The sequence below is a fragment of the Erpetoichthys calabaricus genome, chromosome 11 (genome assembly GCF_900747795.2).
Source record: "Erpetoichthys calabaricus chromosome 11, fErpCal1.3, whole genome shotgun sequence".
In the NCBI taxonomy this organism is placed as follows: Eukaryota; Metazoa; Chordata; class Cladistia; order Polypteriformes; family Polypteridae; genus Erpetoichthys; species Erpetoichthys calabaricus.
In genome coordinates, this window is record NC_041404.2 from 162,729,225 (window position 1) to 162,753,109 (window position 23,885).

Here is a 23,885-nt window from a genome sequence, read left to right on the forward strand (position 1 = left end):
GTCTATATATCTTAAATCATTCTTGAGGCAGATTGAAGACCTAGGTGCCAGCTTAAGTGAAAAATTAAGGAAAACGTACTAAGTAATTGCAACACAAACACTGCCTTAATCAGTTTTAACGGGAAAAGATGCTGACAGAAGAAGAGAAGAAGCGGGCTGCTAGGGTGGAGAAAAGAAGAGCTGCTCAGGAAGCAGCAAGCGCATCGACCTCTGAGCAAACAAATGCTAAACGCACAGAGAAAGAGGATGAAAACTATGACTGCTCAAGTCAACGTGCAGTACGCCATTACTGGTATTTTATAAACTTCGTCAATAGATAGATAGATAGATAGATAGATAGATAGATAGATAGATAGATAGATAGATAGATAGATAGATAGATAGATAGATAGATAGATAGATAGATAGATAGATACTTTATTAATCCCAAAGGGAAATTCACAATAGTGATGGAACCAGAAATTAGGCCGGGAAATATTTTACACTTCTACATGTTTTGACCCTGTTAATAATTGTTCTGTGACAAAAATGTAGTTGCACTCAGCTACACTTTTATAATTTGAATGAATGGCAGCATATAGAACAGTTGATATGTGAGGATGAAACTAAACAAACCGAGAAAAATTGAACAATTTGTTGTTTCAGAATGGGACAACAAATTGAGGTCATTACTGTTACATAAAATCCCTATTATTTGATGTGAAGGTATTATGATTCTTTGGTTTTTAAGTTTTTATTTCTGATGGTATTTTTTCATTTCTAAGTAATCTTGACTGCTTTTTGCTGCCATTTTGATTTTAGCCTCAATTATAGGTGCTTGTATTTTATGCATTGCTTTCGTAAGCAAATACTTACTCTGCACAGTGAAGCTATTTTCTATAGCATCACTCTTATGCATCCAATTTGCAAATAACTCTTAAGGAGGTAGAAACTTTTAATGTTCTTTTGGCTTAATTATTGGGTTTTAAGTTGTGAAAATGTGTCTTGTGTCTCTAAGCATGTGCAAATACTGCTTGAGAAGGCAACGGTCTGCACGGAAATTGGAATGGGTGGCTGTAGATATCCTAGTATGTATTCCATAAGGTTCATTAGAGACAGTTCTGGGGACTCCACTGATCAAGGAAAGATTCAAGAATTCATGTAAGTATTCCCAGGAGATGACTGCTGTGTCTGGTTAGGCATTTCCCTGTTGGAAAATTGCACCAGAAACTTAATATTTTCCATAGGTTCTCATCAAAGTATCACTGTGTGGTCAAACTGCTCCTAGCCAGCATTGCCATTAACTACAAAGGATAAAAAATTAGTAAACCCTGAATATGACCCGGTAACAACCTATGACAGTCCAGGCTTATTAAGATACAGACAAACATAGATACTGTTAGTAAGGTTAAACTGGTCAGTTCAAGAGAGTGAAATCATTAATGAAAAGCCACTCATGTACTGTAAGTTAACAACCAATCATCTACAGTAAAAGACATTACTGGATGATCATTTAAAAGCACCACACCTTTGAGAAGTTACTGTGATGGGCAGTCACATGTTCCACCACTCATGCTATGACTGTATTCCTCTTTGCCCCCTGAGTATTTGCAGCTTGCAACAGCCTTCATTCAATTAGCATTAGCATTCTATTGCTGTGATAGCTGTAGTACTGACATGGGCTGCAACATGTCATCACAGCCATCTTCACTCAAAAAGACCAAACGTTCATGACCTATTAACTCATTCATTGGCAGTAAAAGCCTTCTGAGGTCAGCATAGTTCAACCCTTTCCGGTTATTCCCTTTTCTTGCAACCCTGATTTACAACCCTGTAAGTTGTGTAATGTGCAAACAAACCTTATTATTTGTACACTTATTTATGCTAATCTTCCTAATCACTCATGATTGCAAAAGTTCTTTTTCGGTTTCTTTGTTTATCAGGGTTAATATTAAGAAATTTCCTGGCGTATCAGGAGCTCCCTCTGCTGGTGACTTCTCTGCACTACTTGCTGATTGCAACAGAAATTCTGTACATTTTTAAATTACAGTTCATTTTTTAGTTCTGGCAGCACACAATTTATTATTTGACTCTTAACTTATTATCCATCCACTTGTCTTGGAGAAGGTCATGGTGGCAAAAACCTGTGGAGCCCACACCAGATTTCTATTTCTCAAATGACAATTTCCAGCTCCATCTGTGAAATGTCCACGCACACCAAGCCATCTGAGAAATATAATTCCTACAGCATGTTCCAAGGCTGCTCCATATGTTCTGTCTCCAATATAACTCTTTTGGGACAAGAAGTGCCCAAAAAGCAGCCTGTTAGGATTAATTGGCTGCTCTCAACCCAGAGTGGTTGTGGTTCTACTCTAAGATCTCCCCCCACACACACAAATTTGCCAACCTCACCACACATTTGCAGACATTTGAGGGACTTTATTCTGGCCAAATGAATCTGTAATCTCATTAATTGAAGCTCTATTCAAAGTTCAGAATAATAGGGGAAAAAGATTAGATTGACAAACTGGAGATTTTCCACTTCTCCAACCTACCTTACATAAATCCTGTCATACTGCCAATCAATTGGTCAATCTCACAAACTTACTTTTGCTTTTATTTATTAATAACAACTTATCCTCTTTCACCTGAAGGCAGTAAATTATCCTTTTCCAGGAGAGGACCATGAACTCAGATTTGTAGCTGCTCATTTGTATGTATACCACATCACTCTTATGAACTACACACAGACAGGGCCAAACAGACAACAAAGAAACAAAAATGCAACACTTATAATTCCAAAACTGCATATAGCCTAAGCTCTTTCTCATGAAATTTTAAGTGGGAGAGGAGACACAACACACCCATGACAGAGTAATATGTCCAATTTAAACGCATTTGACTTTATAGCCGCAATATAGATATTACTCTTGCACCAGAAACCCGTACTTCTGCAGCTTCTCCCACAACTTACACCAGGTATAGTATAGTCAACAACTTTGCTTAAAGCTGCAGGAAAATCATTCTCCATTGCTTCAATAAATTCCCTCTATACTTAAGCCTTAACTTCAGCCAATGTAGCAGATGTCTCCTTATTAGCTTGTCAGTGCATTATCTGTCATTAAGTAACCCCCTTTCAATCACAGTTCCTTGTTACTGTTACCTCTACTAATGTCTTAAACAAAGTCTTTAGAAAAAGCTATTCCAGAAATTGAAGTTAAACTCATCCTTGAAAACAGATGTTAGGCACCTTTAGGACAATCTTACTATCTGTTTGAGAGTCCTAATTCTGTGCCTTTGTCCCAAAATGTTCTGGAAACTGGATTATTTAAAATAGAGTGACCAGATTCTCCACAAATAATTATAGGATGGATTGAGAATCAAGGAGGTTAAGTGACATATTAATTCATTCATTACATTTTTTCCTCTCATATAATGTATATAATGCCAGGGTTATAATACTTCATATATGCAATTAACTAAAAGCATGCTGGAGAACCTGGTGGAGAGGTGGATTTTTAATTCAAATGCTTCATTTAATGCAAATTGCATTTGTTGTTTATGCCCTGTGCTAATTTTCTCATAAGAATCTATTTAATAATATTTTAGCAAACAATTCCTGAACTTTGTACATTATGAGCATACGACTGAATGTGACACATGGGCGGATTTACCGTCAAGGTGTTCTGGATGTACGTCAAGGGGCCTGTGAGGGCCAGAGGCCTTTTCACTGATCCACCCCCCATCCATGCCCATTTCATTGAGCAAAATTGAACAAGGGGAACCCCCACCTAAGGATCTGCCAAAAGCAAGAATGGGAAATACTGCACTGCGTTAAATGACGGGGTGTCTGTGCGATGCATTGAGATCAGCTCTCTGTTAAATAGCTCTGTCATCCAGAGGCACATGGGGGTTTTAATTCAGGCTAGATATGACATACAGTATGGATTATGAAATTCAGGCTAGATATGACATATGGATTATGAAAAATACATACAAATAACATGAGTTTTTTTTCCCATAAATGTCTTTGATAACATTTACTGTGGTCCAGCATTATTCACCATAGACTGCAATTCTAGCATTATCTTTATAAACCTGTTCTTCATTAAATGATGAGATTAAAATTCTTTGTCTCTACAAAACTACAAAACACTTACGGTAAGTAACTTGTAAAAAAAATATATCACTTTTGGGTTGAGTGTTCCTTTAAGTTCAGATAAGCCATTCCTCCAAATCACCACCAGGTGTCTCCTTCATTCCTAATGTGAGCACTCAAGTTTCATAGTAGGACTATAGAGTCTATATGTGCAACCCAAGGGTGGTCCAAAAAACAAAAAACTAACACATTCAAGTTCTCCACAAGGCTAGTTTTATTCTTTATCATACTTATGACAAACACATAACATTTTAATGAAAATAAACATTTAGAGGGCACTCCATTTGCCAGAACTAAACAGGAGACAACTGTTCCACACTTGTAGATCTGCAACATTAGCACAGTCTTTGATGCAGTTGGAAAACTCTGGTGATGGTTTGTCACTAGTCAAAGAATAAACTGTTTCTGTTCTTCGTCCTTTGTCAGTATGTCATTGTACTTTTCAAAGAGACTGCATCGTTGATTACCATCATGCATGCAGAGATTTCACAAAATTCATTGAAGATTAGAAGGTCTTTCCACTGTTCTAGTGATTTTTTGAGAAACAAATGAGACCCTTTTTTTTGCCTTTTTCTATATGTATTCCAAAGAAGGACGTTGTTCTTTCTGTTAGCAGATCCTCCAACTTTGGTTGTTCCAATTCACTTGTCAGCTCAAGTATGTCAATGGTGGCTGCTGCAGGTTTCACAGTATCTTTTCATTTGTTTCTGCTGAGACTCTGAAAGGGCTAAAATAGAATTCTTCTTATTACTAAAATGTTATTGAAACTCCTACTTAATACTAGAATGTTCTGGAAAACTTTGTGGAGAAACAACTATACAAACATTAGCTCTTTGCATTTTTTTGTAAACCATTCTAATGTAACTCTTCTAAACACTCCATCCATCTTTTCTAAGAATACTAAATATTCATAATTGAGAATAAACACAAAACAGCAGGTAAAACAGTGGTCTTATTTTTCCTCTCTGCAATATAAAATCACATTGAGATAACGGTCTTGTATTCTTTCTTTTTTTTAATTTTATTTATTAATTTTATTGTGATCATTCCATACAAATAGATCAATTTATAACAAAAAAAAAAAATTAAAAGACTAATCAAACCCCACCCCTGAGAAGGAGAGCTTAGCCAAAGGAGAACTGCTTAGGGCTTTTTAATAAGGCAACAATAAACAAAAGAAAGGAAGAAATATATATAGGTAAATAAAAAATGGAGAAGGAAAATAAATGCGGTAATAGTTATTTCTCTTATTCTAAAATAATATTGATTAGATCCTGCCAGGTTTTGAAAACATTCTGTACAAATCCTCTAACTGAGAATATGATTTTTTCCAATTTCAAATAATATAAAACATCGGCTTCCCACTGACTTATCAGAGGAGAGTTAGGATTCTTCCAATTTAACAGAATAAGTCTGCATGCCAAAAGTGTAGTGAATGCAATCACCGTTTGCTTGTCCTTCTCCACTTCAACTCCGTCTGGAAGAACACCGAACACAGCTGTTAATGGGTTAGGAGGGATTGTGACCCCAAGGCTGGATGAAAGGCACTTAAAAATTTTGGTCCAAAATGAAGTTAATTTGGTGCAGGCCCAAAACATGTGACCCAGTGAGACAGGAGCTTGGTTGCAGCGTTCGCAGGATGAATCTTGCCCTGGAAACATTTTTGACAGTTTTAAGCGAGACAGATGAGCTCGATATATAATTTTTAGTTGAATAATTCTATGCTTTGCGCATATGGAGCTCGAGTGAATTCTCTGCTTTGCTACCTTCCACTCCTTTTCTGATATATTGATTAAGAGATCTTCTTCCCAATGTCCTCTTGGGTCTTATAAAGGTAGGGACTCTAAAAAGATTTTATATAATGCGGAAATGGTGTTTAATTCCTCGAGATTGAGCAGTATTTTTTCCAGCATGGTGGAGGGTACGAGGTGAGGAAAATCGGGCAGTTTCTGTTTAACAAAATTTCTAATTTGAAGATAGTGAAAGAAATGTGTAGCTGGGAGGTTGAATTTGGAATGTAATTGTTCAAAAGATGCAAATATGTTGTCTATATATAGATCTCTGAGCATTTTAATCCCAAACCTTTTCCAGGTATTAAAAACTGGATATGTTTGCGAGGGTTGAAAGAGGTGGTTCTCTTGCAGAGGTGCCGCAGATAAAAGATTTTCCATCTTAAAATGCTTTCTAAGTTGGTTCCATATTCTGAGTGAGTAAAGCACAATTGGGTTATTAGTATATTTGCGATAACTTGCATTTATTGGAGTGCAGAGCAGGGAATATAAAGAAATACTACAGGATTTTACTTCTATTGCAAGCTAAGCCTGTGTATGTTCATTTTTTTGTGTCCAGGTTTTTATGGCTTGTATGTTTGCTGCCCAGTAATAAAACTGAAAATTAGGTAAAGCCATGCCACCTTCTGCCTGAGGTCTTTGTAGGGTCGCTCTTCGGATACGTGGGTGTTTTGAGTTCCAAACGAATGAGGTTAATGTTGAATCTAATTTCTTAAAAAATGATTTATTGATATATATTGGAATGTTTTGAAATAAAAAAAGAAGTTTAGGAAGGATATTCATCTTAACAATATTAATTCTTCCGGCTAGAGTGAGATGAAGGGTTGACCATCTATGCAAGTCTTGCTTAATTTTTTCCATACAGACAGCAAAATTTTGTTGATAAAGAGCTTTATGTTTACTTGTGATATTTACCCCTAGGTATTTAAACTGATCTGCTATGGTAAAAGGTAGGGTGTCCAATCTAATATTATATGCTTGTGAATTCACTGGAAAGAGTATACTTTTATTCAGATTAATTCTGAGACCGGATATCTTTTGAAATTCTGTTAGTGCTGTTAGAACTGCAGGCACAGTGTTTTCTGGGTCTGATAGTTATAAAACCATGTCATCTGCATATAGAGAAATTTTCTGTTCCAGTCCTTCTCTAATAATCCCCTTTATCTGATAAGAATTTCAACAATAAACCACCAGTGGTCCAATGGCGATTGCAAACAGCATTGGTGACAAGGGACATCCTTGTCTGGTACCACGTTCTAGCTTAAAGTAGTCTGAGCAAATGTTGTTAACACAAACTGAAGCTTCTGGATTGGTATACAGTAGTTTGATCCATGCACAAATATTTGGGCCAAACCCAAATTTCTCCAATGCAGTGAAAAGGTAGTTCCATTCAATCATATCAAATGCTTTTTCTGCGTCTAATGATAGTAATATCTCTGGGGTGTTTGATTTTGCTGATGAATATATAACATTAAACAAGCGTCGGAGAATGGAAGATAGGTGTCTGCCTTTAATAAATCCAGTTTGATCCTGTGATATTACCGAGGGCAGCACTTTCTTCATCCTTCTAGCTAGAATTTTTGAGAGTATCTTAACATCATTATTCAGGAGGGAAATTGGTCTTGTAACATGTCCTTATTTTGTTTAGGAAAGACAGTGATTAATGCTTGACGAAATGTTTGAGGTAGTATTTGGTTGTCTCTAGCTTCTGTAAATGTTGCCAATAAGAGGGGAGCTAGCTGAGTGGAGAATTTCTTATAAAATTCTACGGGGGTAACCATCAGGGCCTGCTGATTTCCTGCTTTGAAGTGACTTTATAGCATCTAGTAATTCTGTTAGCGTCAGAGGTTTATCCAGTTCCTCAGCACTTAAAGCATCTATTTGTGGTGTCTGTAATGTATCCATAAATGCATTAGATTGTGTGTTGTCTTCTTTGAACTCAGTAGAATATAAGGATTTATAATAATCTCTAAATGCGTGCATTATATTTTTATGGTCAATGATTTCTTCTCCATTCATGTTGGTGATCACTGGCATTGCATTGCGAACTTCTTGTTTGTGAATTTGTTGAGCTAAAAGCTTATTAGCTTTTTCTCCGTGTTCATAGTAATGATGTCTTGACTTATAAATAAGTTGTTCAGTTTCTTTAGTTGTTAAGATGTTAAGTTCTGTATGCTGGGCCTGCCTTTTCCTGTGAAGAGCTTCACTTGGACGTCTGGCTTGTTCTTCATCTATTCTAGTAATTTCGCTTCTTAGCTCTGACACTTTCTTGGTTTCTAATTTATTTCTGTGGGAAAGATATGAAATAATCTGTCCTCTTAAGAAGGCCTTTAGAGTTTTCCAGAGTGTTCCTGCAGAAACCTCTGTGGACGTGTTTGTCTCTAGGAAGAAGCTGATTTGTTTGGATATAAGTTCTGTGCAGTTCTCGTCTGCCAATAGAAGACGGTTAAGATGCCATCTGCGAGGTGAGTGTGAGAGGCTTAATGATTTTAGCTCCAAGACTAGAGGGGCGTGGTCGGAGATAACAATTGTGTCGTATTTGCACGATTTAATCGTAGGCAGGAAATTATTATCTATAAAAAAATAATCAATTCTTGAGTAGCTATAATGCACTGGTGAGTAGAACGAATATGTTCTTGAGTTTGGGTTAAGAAACCTCCAGGGGTCTGATAAGTTGTGGTCATTTAAAAACTGTGTAATTGTCTTTGCAGTGTTAGATGTCGTCCCCCTTTTCACAGGAGTCCTATCTAAGAGTGGATTTAAAACACAATTAAAGTCCCCAGCCATTATAATTTTATGAGTGTTCACATTGGGAATGGATGCAAATAGATTTTGCATGAATTCCTTATCATCAACATTGGGTGCATAAACATTTATCAAAATCATTTTACTGTTAAATAAGTTGCCCATGACCATCACATATCTCCCTTCAGGGTCAGATACTACATCTGATGCTACAAATGGAACTGTTCTGTGTATGAGAATTCCCACCCCTCTAGTTTTCTTTATAAAGCTAGAATGGAACATTTGGCCAGTCCAGTCTTTTTGTAGTCTGAACTGATCCTTGCTTAGTAAGTGGGTCTCCTGTAAAAATACTGTTTTAGCATTTAAGCCTGTTAGGTGAGAGCATACTTTCTTTCTCTTTAATTCGTGATTCAGGCCTTTAACATTCCAGCTCACAAAGTTAACTGTCCCATCATGGAGACATTGATTCTGAGTTTTTAATGTCATTTTATAGTCTTAACTGGTAGTGAGGCAGTTTTAATCTTAATTTCAAAATTCCCCATGAGTTATTGCATTTTAGCCTATTGTTGCATTGATATTTATCGTTATAAGGATTAGAAGAATTGATTAGATATAGCCTGCTCTACTACTTTCCCCCCTTTATCCCCCCCCCCCCCCCCCATTTTGCCTCCCCACTTGAGGCTTGATCCCACTTCGCAATGTCCCGGTCCTCTGATATACAAAGAAACAGAGCACGTCCAAAACAAAACAAACCCCACCCCGCAACGGCGTTAGAGAATTAAAACAAAGAGATATATATTGCCTGCGGTGGATTGGCACCCTGCCCAGGATTGGTTCCTGCCTTGTGCCCTGTGTTGGCTGGGATTGGCTCCAGCAGACCCCCGTGACCCTGTGTTCGGATTCAGCGGGTTGGAAAATGGATGGATGGATGGAATGGATATATATTGCAGCTGAATTCTAAATACTACTTGCCGAAAATATAATCATTAACAGTCTTTAAGCTTAAAATAATCTTCATATCTTAATATCTTAAGATAATAAAAGAAAGAACCCTGGGAATGATTTTAAAAAGTAGTCTAGGATAAACATAGTAAATCCTAATGTAATAGTAATAATGTAATAGTAGAAATAGCAATAAACCAAGAGTATGATGTTAAACAGTCTACTTTAAGGTAGTGGAAAAAAAAAAAAACAACCCTACTTTAATTACTTCCACACTTCCACACTCACGTCTATACCCGTAATTAAGACATAAACATATAATGTCCAAGTAAAGAAAAGGATGTATAATTATAATACCAGTCTCTTTAAAAATGGATCCGACAGCAGATGATAGGTCCTTCCCATGTCTTGACAGAATACGGCTCCTTATTAACTTTCAAAAAAGTGTCGGAAACAGCTTCTTTAGTTCCTTTTCAGCTTCTTCCTTGCTTGGAAATACATAATATTGGTCTTTAACTTCCACTTTCAGTTTGGCGGGATACAAAAGGCTGTATTTGATATCGGCTTTCTGTAGCAACTTTTTAATGTTAAAGTAGGCTGCGCGTTTTGCAGCTGTTAATGGTGAGAAGTCGGGGAAAATACGAATAAGATTATTTTCAAATATAATCCCTTGCTTGTGTCTCAGAAGTACCATCACATCAAGCTTAAATCGTAATCGCTCGAAGCGGACAATAAAAGACCTAGGTTTAAAGGTGCTTGATCTGTATGTGCGATAAGCTGCTGCTATCTCAATGTCGAGTTTAAAAACATCTCCAATTATTTTAGAGAGTAATTCTACTGCAAATTTCACTGGGTTTGAGCTTTCTTGTTTCTCAGGTATACCCTCAATTCTTATATTGTTTCTTCTGCACCCATCTTCCAGGGCCACAAGTCTGTCTCCTAGTTTTTGCATTCGGAATACGCAGCTGTAGCTTTTTCATCGGCGTTAGATGCCAATTGTTACGCTGTTTCAACTCGAGCCGTGAATGCCTGCTTAACGTCATCCAGCTGATCTGTAACGTCATTAATCTGGTCGGCAAGCATTTTCAGTTTGGATCTATTTTCTTTGATGTGTTCCTCTAATTTCTCCAACATGCCTTTAAAGTTCACGTCAACACGTTGAAATGAATGCATTTCCTGGTCTTTGTTATCCTTCTTAAGCTTAATGTTAGACTTTTTAAGCTCATTCTTGTTATCCTTCTTAAGCTCATTTATGGCCGTAGCCATGGCAGTGGCCAGTGTAGCGATCATCTCTTTCAGTTCACTTTTCAGTTCAGACAGTTCATTTCGGATTTCGTGCTCTGCGAGTGGAAATGCAGCTCCTGTTACAGCAGGTGCTGCGGGCTCGCGATGAGTAGATGAGAACACATCTTGCAGGGCCTTTTCTAGTCTCGAATGATCCTCAGAAATCGGCAATCCATCGTGACCTGTATCACTTGCACCTTTGCTCCCATTTTCACTGTCGACTGGAGACGATACAATGGAGCGGGGTCCCAGGAAATCTGCGCATTCGTATGCCTGTTCCAGGTCAGTCTCCGAGAGGCCATACCTTGCACTCGGGCTGGATGTCTGTCCAGACTTTGATGCAGCTTTAAGTTTCTTTCCGACTTTTCTTCTTATTACTCATGCTTGTATATTGTAGTGGATGTTCCTTGGTTGGGTTAAATACAGGATACCTCTAAATAATATGACATACGTGGGAAAATAAAGCCGCTGCTAGCAGAGCTCTGCTTCAGACGTCCATCTCCTATAACGGACGAGACGGTCTTGTTTTCAAACTGAAAATTCAGGTCTCCCATCTAGATGCCACATAACTGCAAGGATCTCTGTGATATGCCATCCAAAGTCATGATCCTAGGAGACATACAATACACCCATAGCATACTAATATATGAAAACTGTAATAACCAAAAAAAAATAAAATTTGCATTTAATTATTAAATGAACTGTTTCAGTACACATCACTCAAAGAACTATGTAATTCTAAGGAAATCATTTGAAATACCAATGCTCCTATAAAAATACTATGCACTTGTATACCTTATTGATTCATTCATTTGATCATTTACTCTCTAAATCTGTCTATTCAAAAAGAAGCCTGAAATCCATCCTGACAAGATAGATAGATAGATAGATAGATACTTTATTAATCCCAAGGGGAAATTCACAAATTTCACTGACAGCATTAGGTACAAAGCTGAGCAAACCCTTGATGAAGTGCAGTCCATCACATAGTACAATCACTTACATTCCTACGTTCATTGTCATTGTGCCATCTCAGAGTAACCAATTAACCTACCACACGCCTGGGACTCTAGAAAGAAAACTGGGGGTATATGGTTAAAAAAAACTACGCAAACAAAGAAAGAGCATGCAAATTTTACACAGAGTATGACAGAATCTGGATCTGAACCTAGGACTTTTAAGCAGTAACATAGTACCCAACTGGCTTATGCTATTAAGGTATTAGATGATTACTTTTCTGTATGTCTACACAAAATGCAATTAATATATCAGATATATGCACATTTTATGGAAGACGCTTTCTACTTGAATTCAAGTACACCCAGACCCATATAAATTAAATGACTCATACAAAATGGAAGCCAGGACAGCCCATTTTGTTATTAAAAGCTATTCTCCTAGGAACAGGTGGAGCAACAGAAAGCGCATACAGAACGTCTTCTCTGAACTCCAATAAGGCATCATTCAATCTTAACATTTGAAACAGACAAACAGATCCTCCCAGTCTCTTCTCCACACCTCCTTATATGGTCCTGGGCCTTCTACATTCCAATATGCAGGAATTCTTTTCTCACATTCCTTTCTTACATTCCACAGATCTAAACAAAGCTCCTCCCTGGGTTTGTGCAAAAAAAAAGTAAAATTGCTACTTTATTGTTATTCTGCACTTAACTGTAATTTACTCAGCCTCACTCAAAAAATATCTTGATGATGACTATCTTCTAGTTTTTTTCTCTTCTGAATCTTTTTTTTTTTGTCTCTGCTGTAAGACCTACAAACAACATGTACTGTAGCTCAAGCAGTAAATAACTCATTGCTAAAATTGATTGTGCATTACAAGAAGATAAAAGATAGGTTAAATATGCTTACCAGGATATTCATGTTTTATTCAGACATGCTCAGTAGCTGCTTTCAAAATTGATCTTTACCCATAGACTGGTAGAGATGGATATGGGTACATCCACCATTTGCCCCATTTGGACCTATATTGTTCCTATACTGTATATAGAAGCATTATGCCTCAAGTTCTTTATAATGCAGTTTCATACAAGTTGCCATATGTAAAAATGGATAATGCAGAAAAATTAGCATAAGGTTTGTGCATTTTATACATTTTCTAGATTTTTCATGGTTGAGACTGTGGGAAGAAGAGGTTATCCTTGAAGAAAAGAACAGAAGTCAGAAGAATTTTACTGTACACAGTCCATGTGAACATAATAAACCTATAACCTTATAAACCAACCCTGAATACTTTGTTATTGTATTAGTTTTATCACTCATTTATTTTCTGAACCCACTTTTCCAACAGAACTATCCCAGTGAGTGGAGCTTCTGTGCCAAAAGGAAACTACCCTTGGGTGGGCCAGTCCATCATAGGGCATACTCATTAACACATAGCTAATTTAAAGATGTCAGTCACCCTATCATTAATATGTTTGGGAAAAGGGAGAAAAGAGAAGCTCATGAAAAAAAAGCCCACAGAGACATAATGAGACACCAGATATAAGCCCAAATTGTATAGATTGTGGCAGCACTATGTTATTTGTTTGTGTACTAATAATACTCCCTGTATACAGGTTGTTTCAGGATGTGTACCATCTCAAAGTTCTTCACACCTCTCATAAGTCAATAGAATCTTAAATGTTAATATATGTTGGTTTGTTGACATTGCTGAAGGCCATAAAGTACAAAATGGGAACTTGTAATTCTGGCCTGACTTCTCTGAGGTTTACAAATTGCAAAGAAACTGGTGTGAAACCATATAGATGATAAGGCTATGGTACACTTCAGCAAATTGTGTTGTGCAAATCCAGGGGCTCCGAATAGTCAAGGTTATTTTTCAAGGTAAATTCAGAAGGAAAAATCATGTTTGAGAAACACACTGTAAGTATTTATAATACAGTTGTATTTGAAGAAGAACCTGATAGAGGTACTTTCGGCATTCTGCTGTGAACTAACCAAATGGGTGCGATTCAAAAAATAAAGTATTTCTATCTATTTTCTGTAATCTCTCTTTCCAGTTTTAGGGTTACACACAGTGTCAGCCTACCCTGTTTGCAGTGAGCACAAAGTACGAACAAGAACTAGGTAGAGCACCAGTCCATCTCAGTGTACCCTTACTCACTCAATCATTTAGAACAGACAGTTTAGATCTGTCATTCAACCTACAACCCAACAGAAATATTTTGGGATGTGAGATGAAAACCAATTTAGATGCAAAAACCCTCACAGAGATGTTCAGAGCATCCAAATTACACACAGATAGTGACCAGGCCAAGATGCAAACCCAGTTTCCTGGAGCTATAAAGAAGCAGTAGCACTTGTTGCTTCAGAATTGCACCCTGTTGATTGAAAACTTTGTTCTTTTTTCCATAGCCACATCATTAATATGTGATCAACAATTTCTTCTTGCATTTAACTAGTCATAATCCTAAAAACATAAGAAGGTAGAGAAAGATATAGTGTTATCGTTCATTTGAAAATTTTAAAACAGCCTCAAAAAACAACCAGCCAGTCAAACTAACAAAGAGAAATATGATCATAATAAAACCATTGTGAGCAAATTATTTAGACAAAATGAAAAAACTTTTTTTTTTTTTATCACATAAATGTATCAAAATAAGTGTATAACACAAAGGTTTCCATGTCTTTATAGTTGGAACTTTGGCAAGTTAAGTGACCCACACAAGAAGTCAATGCTGGGGGTAGAAGGGCAACCTTGTGAATTACAGTTCAATGCTTCAGCCAAATGGGAGCCATAATGATTTTTTCTTAAATATATTACCTTTTTAGTGCATGAGAATGCTGCTGAGAAAATAATGAGTGATTTTGACTTAGAGCCTTCCACAGAAATGTTCTACATACAAAGTGTCTACAACTATTAAAAATAAAAAGTATGCAAACAATTGTATTGCATCTTGATCTTGGAAAGCCATCTTGGAATAAAGCAATAGCCAAACATATAATAATTATAATTAGCCCAAACTATATAAAAGGTATTATAATAGTTAAACAATGTACTTGTTATTTTTAAATCAACTTGAGTAAAAATTTAAGCTAAGTAAATATAACATTTAAAGAATGAAATGCAAAGATAGCAAATTTTTACATTGAAAAAAAAACAAACCAGGGTGCCTGGTGTAGACATTTAAGCCTTGGAATTCAAACCCTGAAGTGGTGGGGTCAAATCCTCTGATAGATACTGTGTGACTAAGTCACTTCATCTGCCTGTGATACAATTGGAAAAACAAAACAAAATTAAGCAATTGTATCTCAAATGTTTTCAGTTGGTTGGGATAAAGCACTATTGGAAAATAAATTGGAAAATGGGATCAGCCTTACATGGAAAGAGAAGATATTTCATTTCATAAATGTATGCAAACTTTTAAAAATTTCATTAAAGTGATATTTTAAAAATATAATTCATTCAGCCATTTTGCCTATAGTAAATAGTCTTCCAAAACTATGGAACAGAAATGAGAGGAGCAGTGGCTGTTGTTTCTGGAAGAACATTTAGTATCAAAACTTGAATAACACATTTTGAATAACACATTGAATATTTATATACTGTACATGACTACTGTAGTGTTGTGTTTATGGTAACTCTTTTAATGTAAATATGCAATTTAGCATAATGCAGCATTCAAGTCTGAAGCAATATAGCACCAGCAGAGGGGTCCAATGATAGCTATATACAGTACAATACATACAAAGTTCATTACGTCAAGGACTAACGAACAAAGCAGTTTAGCTCACAATGTTCAGATAAAATTGTAAGGTGTAAAACTGAGGTTCTCCTATGCCACAAGCATAAGGATCATCCAAAGAAAACATTTTCATGCTTGTATTAATAACTATTTTTTTCTCAAAAAAGCACAGCAAGATGCTCAGCAAACCGTTAGCACCAAAAGGAAAAATCAATAGTTTCTGCAGATTAAAAGAAGTAGTTGGTATGTCACCAGAATGTCTTATGATTGCATAAAGCCAGAGATAAACTGGGCACTATCTACAGGAAGATCACAGAGATGTTGACCAAAATATAATTCATATAATTCGTAGATGATCTCCAGCAGAACTGGAATCAGTAGATGTGGAAATTAGACTACCTAGCTCAGCTTGTTTCCACTTTTTCCCTCAAAAACTGCACAATGTTGTACACATTTAGTTATATCAGGGTAATGTTGGGTTGGCAATTGGCCTAACATGTTTGTTTCTAAGATGATGTGGAAGTTTTCTGTACCAAGAAAAAAAAAAACAAATCAACAAGGGAATAATGTTACAAACCCACATAATCAGTGACTATGCCTAGAAGACAAAACAAGACCCCTGGACCATTGAGATACCAAACCTACCTGGGCTCCAGTGTTTAGGATATAGTATACTAGTTGTTTTATGAGAATTATCTAAGTAAAATCGCTACTTCTCTTTGTATCATAAAAACCTCAAACTCTCACCAATCATGCCAAAATTATTCTCCTGGATATTTTACAGATTGAAATACAGCATTAGTGTCCATACTTGTCCATACAACTAGGAATTTCAACATCTTCAGTTGGTGCAAACCCAGTTAATTGTAATTTTAGATAAAATGCACAGTAGTTAGGTCAAATTGAGAGTAAAGGAAATGAATGAGAAGTGGAAAGGACTGCACTTGTTCAGGAACATAAAGAATGCTATAAATATTATTTTAATGTGAACTAAATTTGGTTTCCTTCAAAAGGAGCATTGGCTAAATGAAATTAAAATGTAATACTATTTAGCTCCAAAATCCTGGATTACAATTCTGGGCTATGACATTGTCTAGGTAGCTTTTGCACATTCTCTAGTTTTCCTCCCACATCCTAAAGACACATATATTGCACTAACTGATAGCTCAAAATGTACTTAATATGACCAAGTGCGGCTATGTGTGTGTATGTGTAGGGCAGTGGTCTGTAATGGACTGAAACCCAAGACCCTGAAATGGTGTAAGTGGATTAGAAAAAGGATGGTGAGATAAATGGACAGATGTAGCATTTATGTCACTTCATGGTGTCTTTTGCATCTTACATTAAAATTGGCATGGCCTCTGGTATGGCTACTGGGGCTTTCAGCATATTAACAATGAGGCAATTTAATGGTATTGCCCATGTAGTTTTAATTCTGTACCTTCACTTCCTGCGTTGGTTCAGTCACCAACTGGTAAGTTTCACTGGTAGTACAGTGGCAAGAAAAAGTATAGCTGCATTAATGTATAAGTTTGTCTTAAAATATGGTCCAATCTTAATCTAAGTTACAATAATGAACACAGTCTGTTTTAACTAATAAGCACAAATTATTGCATTATTCCTGTACATATTGAATACATTATTGAAACATTCATAGTGTATGTGAACCCCTAGGCTGATGACCTCAATAAAACTAACTGGAGTCAAATGATGGCAAACCTGGAGTACACTCAAAGAAACAAGACCCTAGGTGTTGTTTAGAGATACTTTGACCTATAAAAAGACTCAAACCTTTTCAGCTTGCTATTTACAAGAAACATCTGCTGATATGAAGCATGTCTCACAAAAGAGATCTCAAAAGATCTATGGTCAACAACTGTTGATTTGCATGAAGCTGGAAAGAATTCCAAAAGACAGTGCAGAACGCTCAATAAGGTAAAATGGAACCCTAGAGGAGCAGCTAATGGCTTAAAGGAACAATTAGAACAGGTTAACGTCTCAACATTGAACAGGCCTTTTATTCATGGCAGGACATGAAGAAGGAAGCCTCTCCTCTCCAAACAAAAAACAGTACTGTCATGTCTCAAGTTTCCATCTTGACACTCCACAAAGCTATTGGAAAAATGTTTTGTGGATTGATGAAATGGAGGTCGAACTGTTCAGGAAGAATATGCAGCAATACATATTGGGTAAAAAGGGCTGTGCATATCAACAACAAAAGATTATTTCAAAGTTTTTAAGTACAGTGCAGGGAGCATCAAGAATTGGGGTTGCTTTTCTGAAAAGCTTGCCATTGTCAAGTGAAAAATGCAGTTTATCAAGGTATCAAGGTATACAGAGTAATTTCAGGGTGGCTGTTAAAAACCTGAAGGTCATTAATAGCTGGGTGATGCAGCAGAACCATGACCGTAAATCTTGGAAAATCTACCACAGAGCGGCTTCAAAAAACAAAAATCCGCCTTTTGGAGTAGCACAGTCAGAGCCCAGAACTTATTCAACAGCAACACTGTTGGATTGACATCAAAGGAGCTATTCACACCAGACATCCTAAGAATATGCCTGCGCTGAAGCAGTTCTATAATGATGAATGGTCCAAAATTCCTCCTGAACATTCCTCGAGAAGCACTTGTGAGAGTCTGCTGCTGCCAAAGCAGGTTTGACTGGTTATTAAATCCAGGGTTTCTCTTATTTTTCTACAGCACACTATATACTGTATGTTTGATGGGTGTGTTCAATAAAGACATGAAAGATTATAATTGTTTCCATGTGATTAGCATAAGCATGTTGCGTTTGTTTATACTTGAGACTCGGATGAAGATCAGTGCCTGTACTTATCAAGCATCTCAGAATAACTCCTAGGTATTGCACTAAAAGTCTGACTAGGACAAAAAATTGTCCTACCCCAGAGTAAGACAAGAGAACTTTTTGGGTAGCATCCTACACTTGCTTCCAACTAGGAGTAGGAGTTTATGCTTGAAAATGAATGACATCACAATTTTACAACACACCGAGACTCATGAAGGCATTTAGTAGTTTCCTTGGATATCAAGATGATGTTTCAGTCTTCTAATACTAATGCTATAGCTTCACTGCAAAAACAATAATATTTTAAAGCAGTAGGAGGAGAAGAACAAAGAGTAATGAAAACATTAAGGTAGGATAGTGTGCCAATTTTCTTGTAACTACTGCCACTTCACAACAAAATTCCAAAATCAGCACCAAGAGGAAAAGTCCAAGGCACACACCAAATGAGAGTAAAGGACAATATTGGGTATGTTTAACAATGAATGATACACAGCTGTATCTCCAGAAGGCCACGGGAAACACTGTATAAAATAACAGTTAATTTTAATTCTTAAGTCTCATTTATTCTTCTAATGTTCCTGATTATCCTCCACTGTGCCCTGCGTCTCTCCATGATTTTCCTTATCTTCTGCAAGGCCGTAGTTACCCAATGCCCAGAGAGCCTCTGTCTGCCATCTTGATCCTTGCTAGGCTTCTAAAGTGTAATGGGAATGTTCCGGGGGATTGTGGAATGCCAAGCCTCAGCATACATATGTGACATTTTGCTGTCATTCACCCATCCAGCTCTGCTTATTTTCAGGGTAATATGCTGGCTAATCTGCAGTACAGTTTGCATCCGTGATGACCTGCGTGTTGATACTGTGATGTCACTTGTAATTAACATATGCATGCTCATCTACACTTAGGGCAATGATCTTTATGTACATATCAATTTGAATGAATGCACCCAGTTTAAACATTACCTCAGGGGAGGAAATGTATAAATCTGCATATTACCTCAAGCATTGTAAGGACTTTCAAGGTTTCAAGAAATGGTTGGCTGTCACATACCTAAAGTATTGCTATAGTAGATCTGCATTTTACACATATTGTTACTAACACCTTCATGTCGGCTGACAGTGCATGGCTCCTCCACATACATGTAACAGTCACATAACATGCAAGATTTGTTACGAATATTTTTCCATCTCTGTCAAAACAGTATCATTTTACAAGTTTATTGTTGTTCAGTATTTTCAAAAAAAATCAGTACAGTATTTCCCAGGATGTGCGTTCCAATCTTTGCTTGAACGTCATCTTCTGGAAGCTCCTAGCAAATCAGGACAGATCACAAGCTTTCCTAAATCCTGGTGAAGTTAGTAGTAGTTTTCTAAATTAGGGAAAAAGCCTGAAATGTAATGATTTACTTCATGAGGTAGAAGTACATAATAAAAAACAATAGTTGCATCAAATATTTGAAATATTAAAGTGTTTTAATTTCAGTGTTTAAATATTCTTGACTGTAACAGAAAAAAATAACTATATTCATATGTCTCGATGCATGCTCAATAATCCAGGTAAGGAAATCCTAGAAATTTGATTCTGTTCATCTGGACAAAGTTTTTAAGTGGGAGAAATATTTCGAGACTTATGCAAGTCTCTTCCTCAGTCTCAATTGACAGCAGGTTTCCCCAACCTTATAAACAGTACCTTTGCTTAATCACAGAGACTAGCACCATTGACAAAGGGCCAGTTGATCAGTGATATGCAAATTGTCCACTGATTAGTAGACATGTGAACCATTCATAGAGGGTTGAGGAATGGCTGCAATCACAGCATTGTAAGATGGCGACAGATGTACCCTTAGGCCCCCTCCTCTGTTCAGAGATGCTCGTTCCTTTTTCACGTAAATGGCCTCCTTGATTCCTCTCTCAAACCAGCGCTCCTCCCTGTCCAGGATGTGCACCTCTTCATCTTTAAAGGAGTGACCACTATCCTGTAGATGTAAATAGACTGCGGAGTCCTGGCCTGACGAGGAAGCTCTTCTGTGTTGTGACATGCGCTTAGCCAGTGGCTGTTTGGTTTCCCTGATGTACAATTCACGGCACTCCTCCTGGCACTAAACTGCGTAAACTATGTTACTCTGTTTGTGCCGTGGGACCCGATCCTTGGGATGGACCAATCTTTGGCGTAGCATGTTTTGGGGTTTGAAAGCCACTGAGACCTGGTGTTTCGAGAAAATGCGCCTCAGCTGTTCCGATACTCCTGACACATACGGGATCACTAAGGGTTTTCGCTTAGGCAGTGGATGTCCTTCCTCTCTCATGAATCGCTTGGAGCATTCTTTAGGTGTCATCCCTGCTTTGACAAAGGACCAGCTGGGATATCCACATTTACTCAGGGCCTTTTTGACGTGGTGTTCTTCTGCTTCCCTGGCCTCTGAGTCTGTGGGAATGGTGTTAGCTCTGTGTTGTAGAGTCCTAATGACACCTAGTTTGTGCTCTAGTGGATGGTGAGAGTCAAACCTTAGATACTGGTCCGTAAGTGTGGGTTTACGATACACATCCACTTTCAAATCAAACACAGAAGAGCTTCCTCGTCAGGCCAGGACTCCGCAGTCTATTTACATCTACAGGATAGTGGTCACTCCTTTAAAGATGAAGAGGTGCACATCCTGAACAGGGAGGAGCGCTGGTTTGAGAGAGGAATCAAGGAGGCCATTTACGTGAAAAAGGAACGACCATCTCTGAACAGAGGAGGGGGCCTAAGGGTACATCTGTCGCCATCTTACAATGCTGTGATTGCAGCCATTCCTCAACCCTCTATGAATGGTTCACACGTCTACTAATCAGTGGACAATTTGCATATCACTGATCAACTGGCCCTTTGTCAATGGTGCTAGTCTCTGTGATTAAGCAAAGGTACTGTTTATAAGGTTGGGGAAACCTGCAGTCAATTGAGACTGAGGAAGAGACTTGGATAAGTCTCGAAATATTTCTCCCATTTAAAAACTTTGTTCAGATGAACAGAATCAAATTTCTAGGAACTATATTCATAATCAACAACCTTAAATTGGTCTAAAATGACACCCTACATGCTTATGTTTGAAATGTGTTACTTTTTTTTACCATCTAGGAGTGGCACTTGGACCACCAGAAAACAATCACATATCAAAAATATTTGCATTGTTGTGATCAGCAAACTTGAAACAGAATAAAGTTTTTAAGAAAAGGAGCACATTTTACCCCTTGTATCCCTTCAGGGGGTGAAGCCGTGGGGTCGTTGATGTGGCACGCACAACTTAAAGTCCTTCTGATCATTAATGCTAAACACTTTACCATAACGGTGTAATTTTCTGCACAAAATATGATCCAAAAAAGGCCTAAATATGCAGGGTTTTCGGGTCTAGAAGGCAAAAACATATGGAGAACTTCAAAAAGCTTGACGACTGGTTTCGCTCAGTCAAGAGGCGCTGGATAAAACAAAAGAACTGAAGTGATTTCAAAGCATTCATTAAGTAATACTTACGAACACAAAAACAAACAGATAAACTGCTTTTTCAGCAAATTTACGTCACTCTGAAAATTATGATCCAGTTACGGGTAATTCCAAAAGGTTCGGAAACTTTCTTACCATTGTATTTACACTAATAAGGTATGTCAAGAAGCTTCCATGGTTGATTACAAGTGATGCGGAGTATCTTACATATCCGGTACCGCCAATAGTGCACTTAGTAATCTGGTATGGTATCTTCTATACACCAGTGCTTATATTAAAGTACTCTTTGGAACTTTTCATTTACAATTACGGAGCTTTTCAAGATCTACTGCGGCTTCCTACGCGCCTCGCGAAAACTTTTTCATAACCGGTATATCAGATGAGACCATTCAAAAACTGTTTCACACCGAGTTCTGAAACAGTTCTATTTGCCTTTACCACGTATTGCAACTGAAATAATTCATGCAGTTTTGGTCACACCAACGTTCTTACACTATCCAGTTGCTTTGGAGAGGTCTTTCGTTAGCAGGTGTTTCACGCAAGAGACATTCCCCATCATTTCACGCAACTATTTCTCCACCTGGTGTTGCCTTCTGGGAACTTTTCATCTAATAATAATAATAATAATATCTTCGCGAAGCTTTCCAATGCAGTCGAGCCACTTTCAAGCGAATTGTATGACACAGCAAGCACTATCTTCCTTCTTAAGGCGACAGCAGCCCCCTGCAACCCACAGAGATCAGGCAAGAGTGACTGTGCAGCATTTCTACTTACCTCCCATCTCCCGTAGGAAGTCCAGATTGACAGAGGGCGAGTCCAAACAGCGCGGCGGCGAGCCGGGAAAGAGGCGGGACCCGCGGCTCGCCTGCGTGAACATTGTTGTGAAGTGACGTCACCGCCAGAAGATGAAGGCGCAGAGGCAGCCATTACTCGAGGTTCTGTGATTATTACCACCGAATAAATATTGGCGAATAAGTTCCATGGCAAGAACCACTAGTCACATTGTGAGTACAAGGGTTTTCTTTAAGCTACCTGTTAGTGCCAAGTGTTATGCAGTGCGGGAGGTTGCGCCTTGCAGAAGAGGTGCGGTGTAGGCCCTTAGCGTTTACTGTGCCCTCTCAGAAGGGCTTCACGGCTCAGCTGAATTGGCTCAACTTATGTAATACCGGCAAATTGTTTTTAACTTTGCTTAAAGATGAGCTGGCTTTGCCTAAAACAAATATTGGCGTTGGATACACAAAGCTAACAGTAGAGGAGATGAAAAGTGAAGGAAACGGGCTTGGTGTTTACCTGTTAGTGCCCCACGCATTTACGCACACCTAGGACACAGACTGTAACAGGAGTCCGCCTAGTTCATCGCAAGTCTTGTTGAAGTTCATATATCATGTCACCGCCGCAGATAGCTTATTTAACGGCATTGGGAGGACATGGTTGGTCTGTTGAGAAGTGGGTAACACTAAATGAGCAACTGGAGGGGGATGGGGACAACGGATCGGCGAAAGCAGAAGTTGTGTTGGCACTTGAAAAGGTCTAGAAAATAAACTGTTGGCCTAGAAGGGCAAATGTTATGAGGAGACCCGGAAAAATAACCGAGCTGTCCAAAGTTCCGTCGTGTTCCTCGATGTCCCATTCATAAGTGGTGCGCTTCAGGTGTGACTTTCTGTCGCCTGAACCCTTTCGATCCTCGAAGGTTTTCTCCTTTCTTCATGTGGGCGCCTTATAATTATTAACGTTCTGAATGTCAAATATGAATAAAATAAAACTTTTTGTGCCGTTAGACTCCTAGGGCCGGTTCTGTAACAACAGATGAGAGGATATGTGATTGCATTTGTTGACACTGTTGAAATCAAGAACAATGTAGTTTTCTGTTGCAGAGTTTCGGTTAAGTTTGAAGGAAGGCCAGGACATTTATTACCGGAAATGCTTAAAGACAAGACACTTGTCTAGAGGTGCTTATTGGCCTGCGTTGCCAGTTGCCCGAAAGGGTGGGAACTATGC

At 37.9% G+C, this 23,885-nt stretch overlaps 1 protein-coding gene and 1 long non-coding RNA gene across 2 annotated transcripts in view; one reads left to right on the forward strand and one right to left on the reverse strand.

The window, feature by feature from the left end:
• Nucleotides 1–17,187: 17,187 nt before the first annotated feature.
• LOC127529661 (uncharacterized) lies at nt 17,188–22,454 on the reverse strand. The gene is made up of 2 exons (XR_007936285.1): nt 22,023–22,454; nt 17,188–19,779 (listed from the first exon to the last, which is right to left on the reverse strand). It is a non-coding gene; the product is annotated as an uncharacterized LOC127529661 (long non-coding RNA).
• Nucleotides 22,455–22,748: 294 nt separating this feature from the next.
• The window catches only part of LOC114661249 (3-phosphoinositide-dependent protein kinase 1-like), a 105,202-nt gene continuing 104,065 nt past the window's right edge, over nt 22,749–23,885 (forward strand). The window contains exon 1 of the mRNA XM_028814463.2: nt 22,749–22,891. Coding sequence (XP_028670296.1) covers nt 22,868–22,891 — 24 coding nt within the window. The 5' untranslated portion in view covers nt 22,749–22,867. The remainder of the gene's footprint in view (nt 22,892–23,885) is intronic.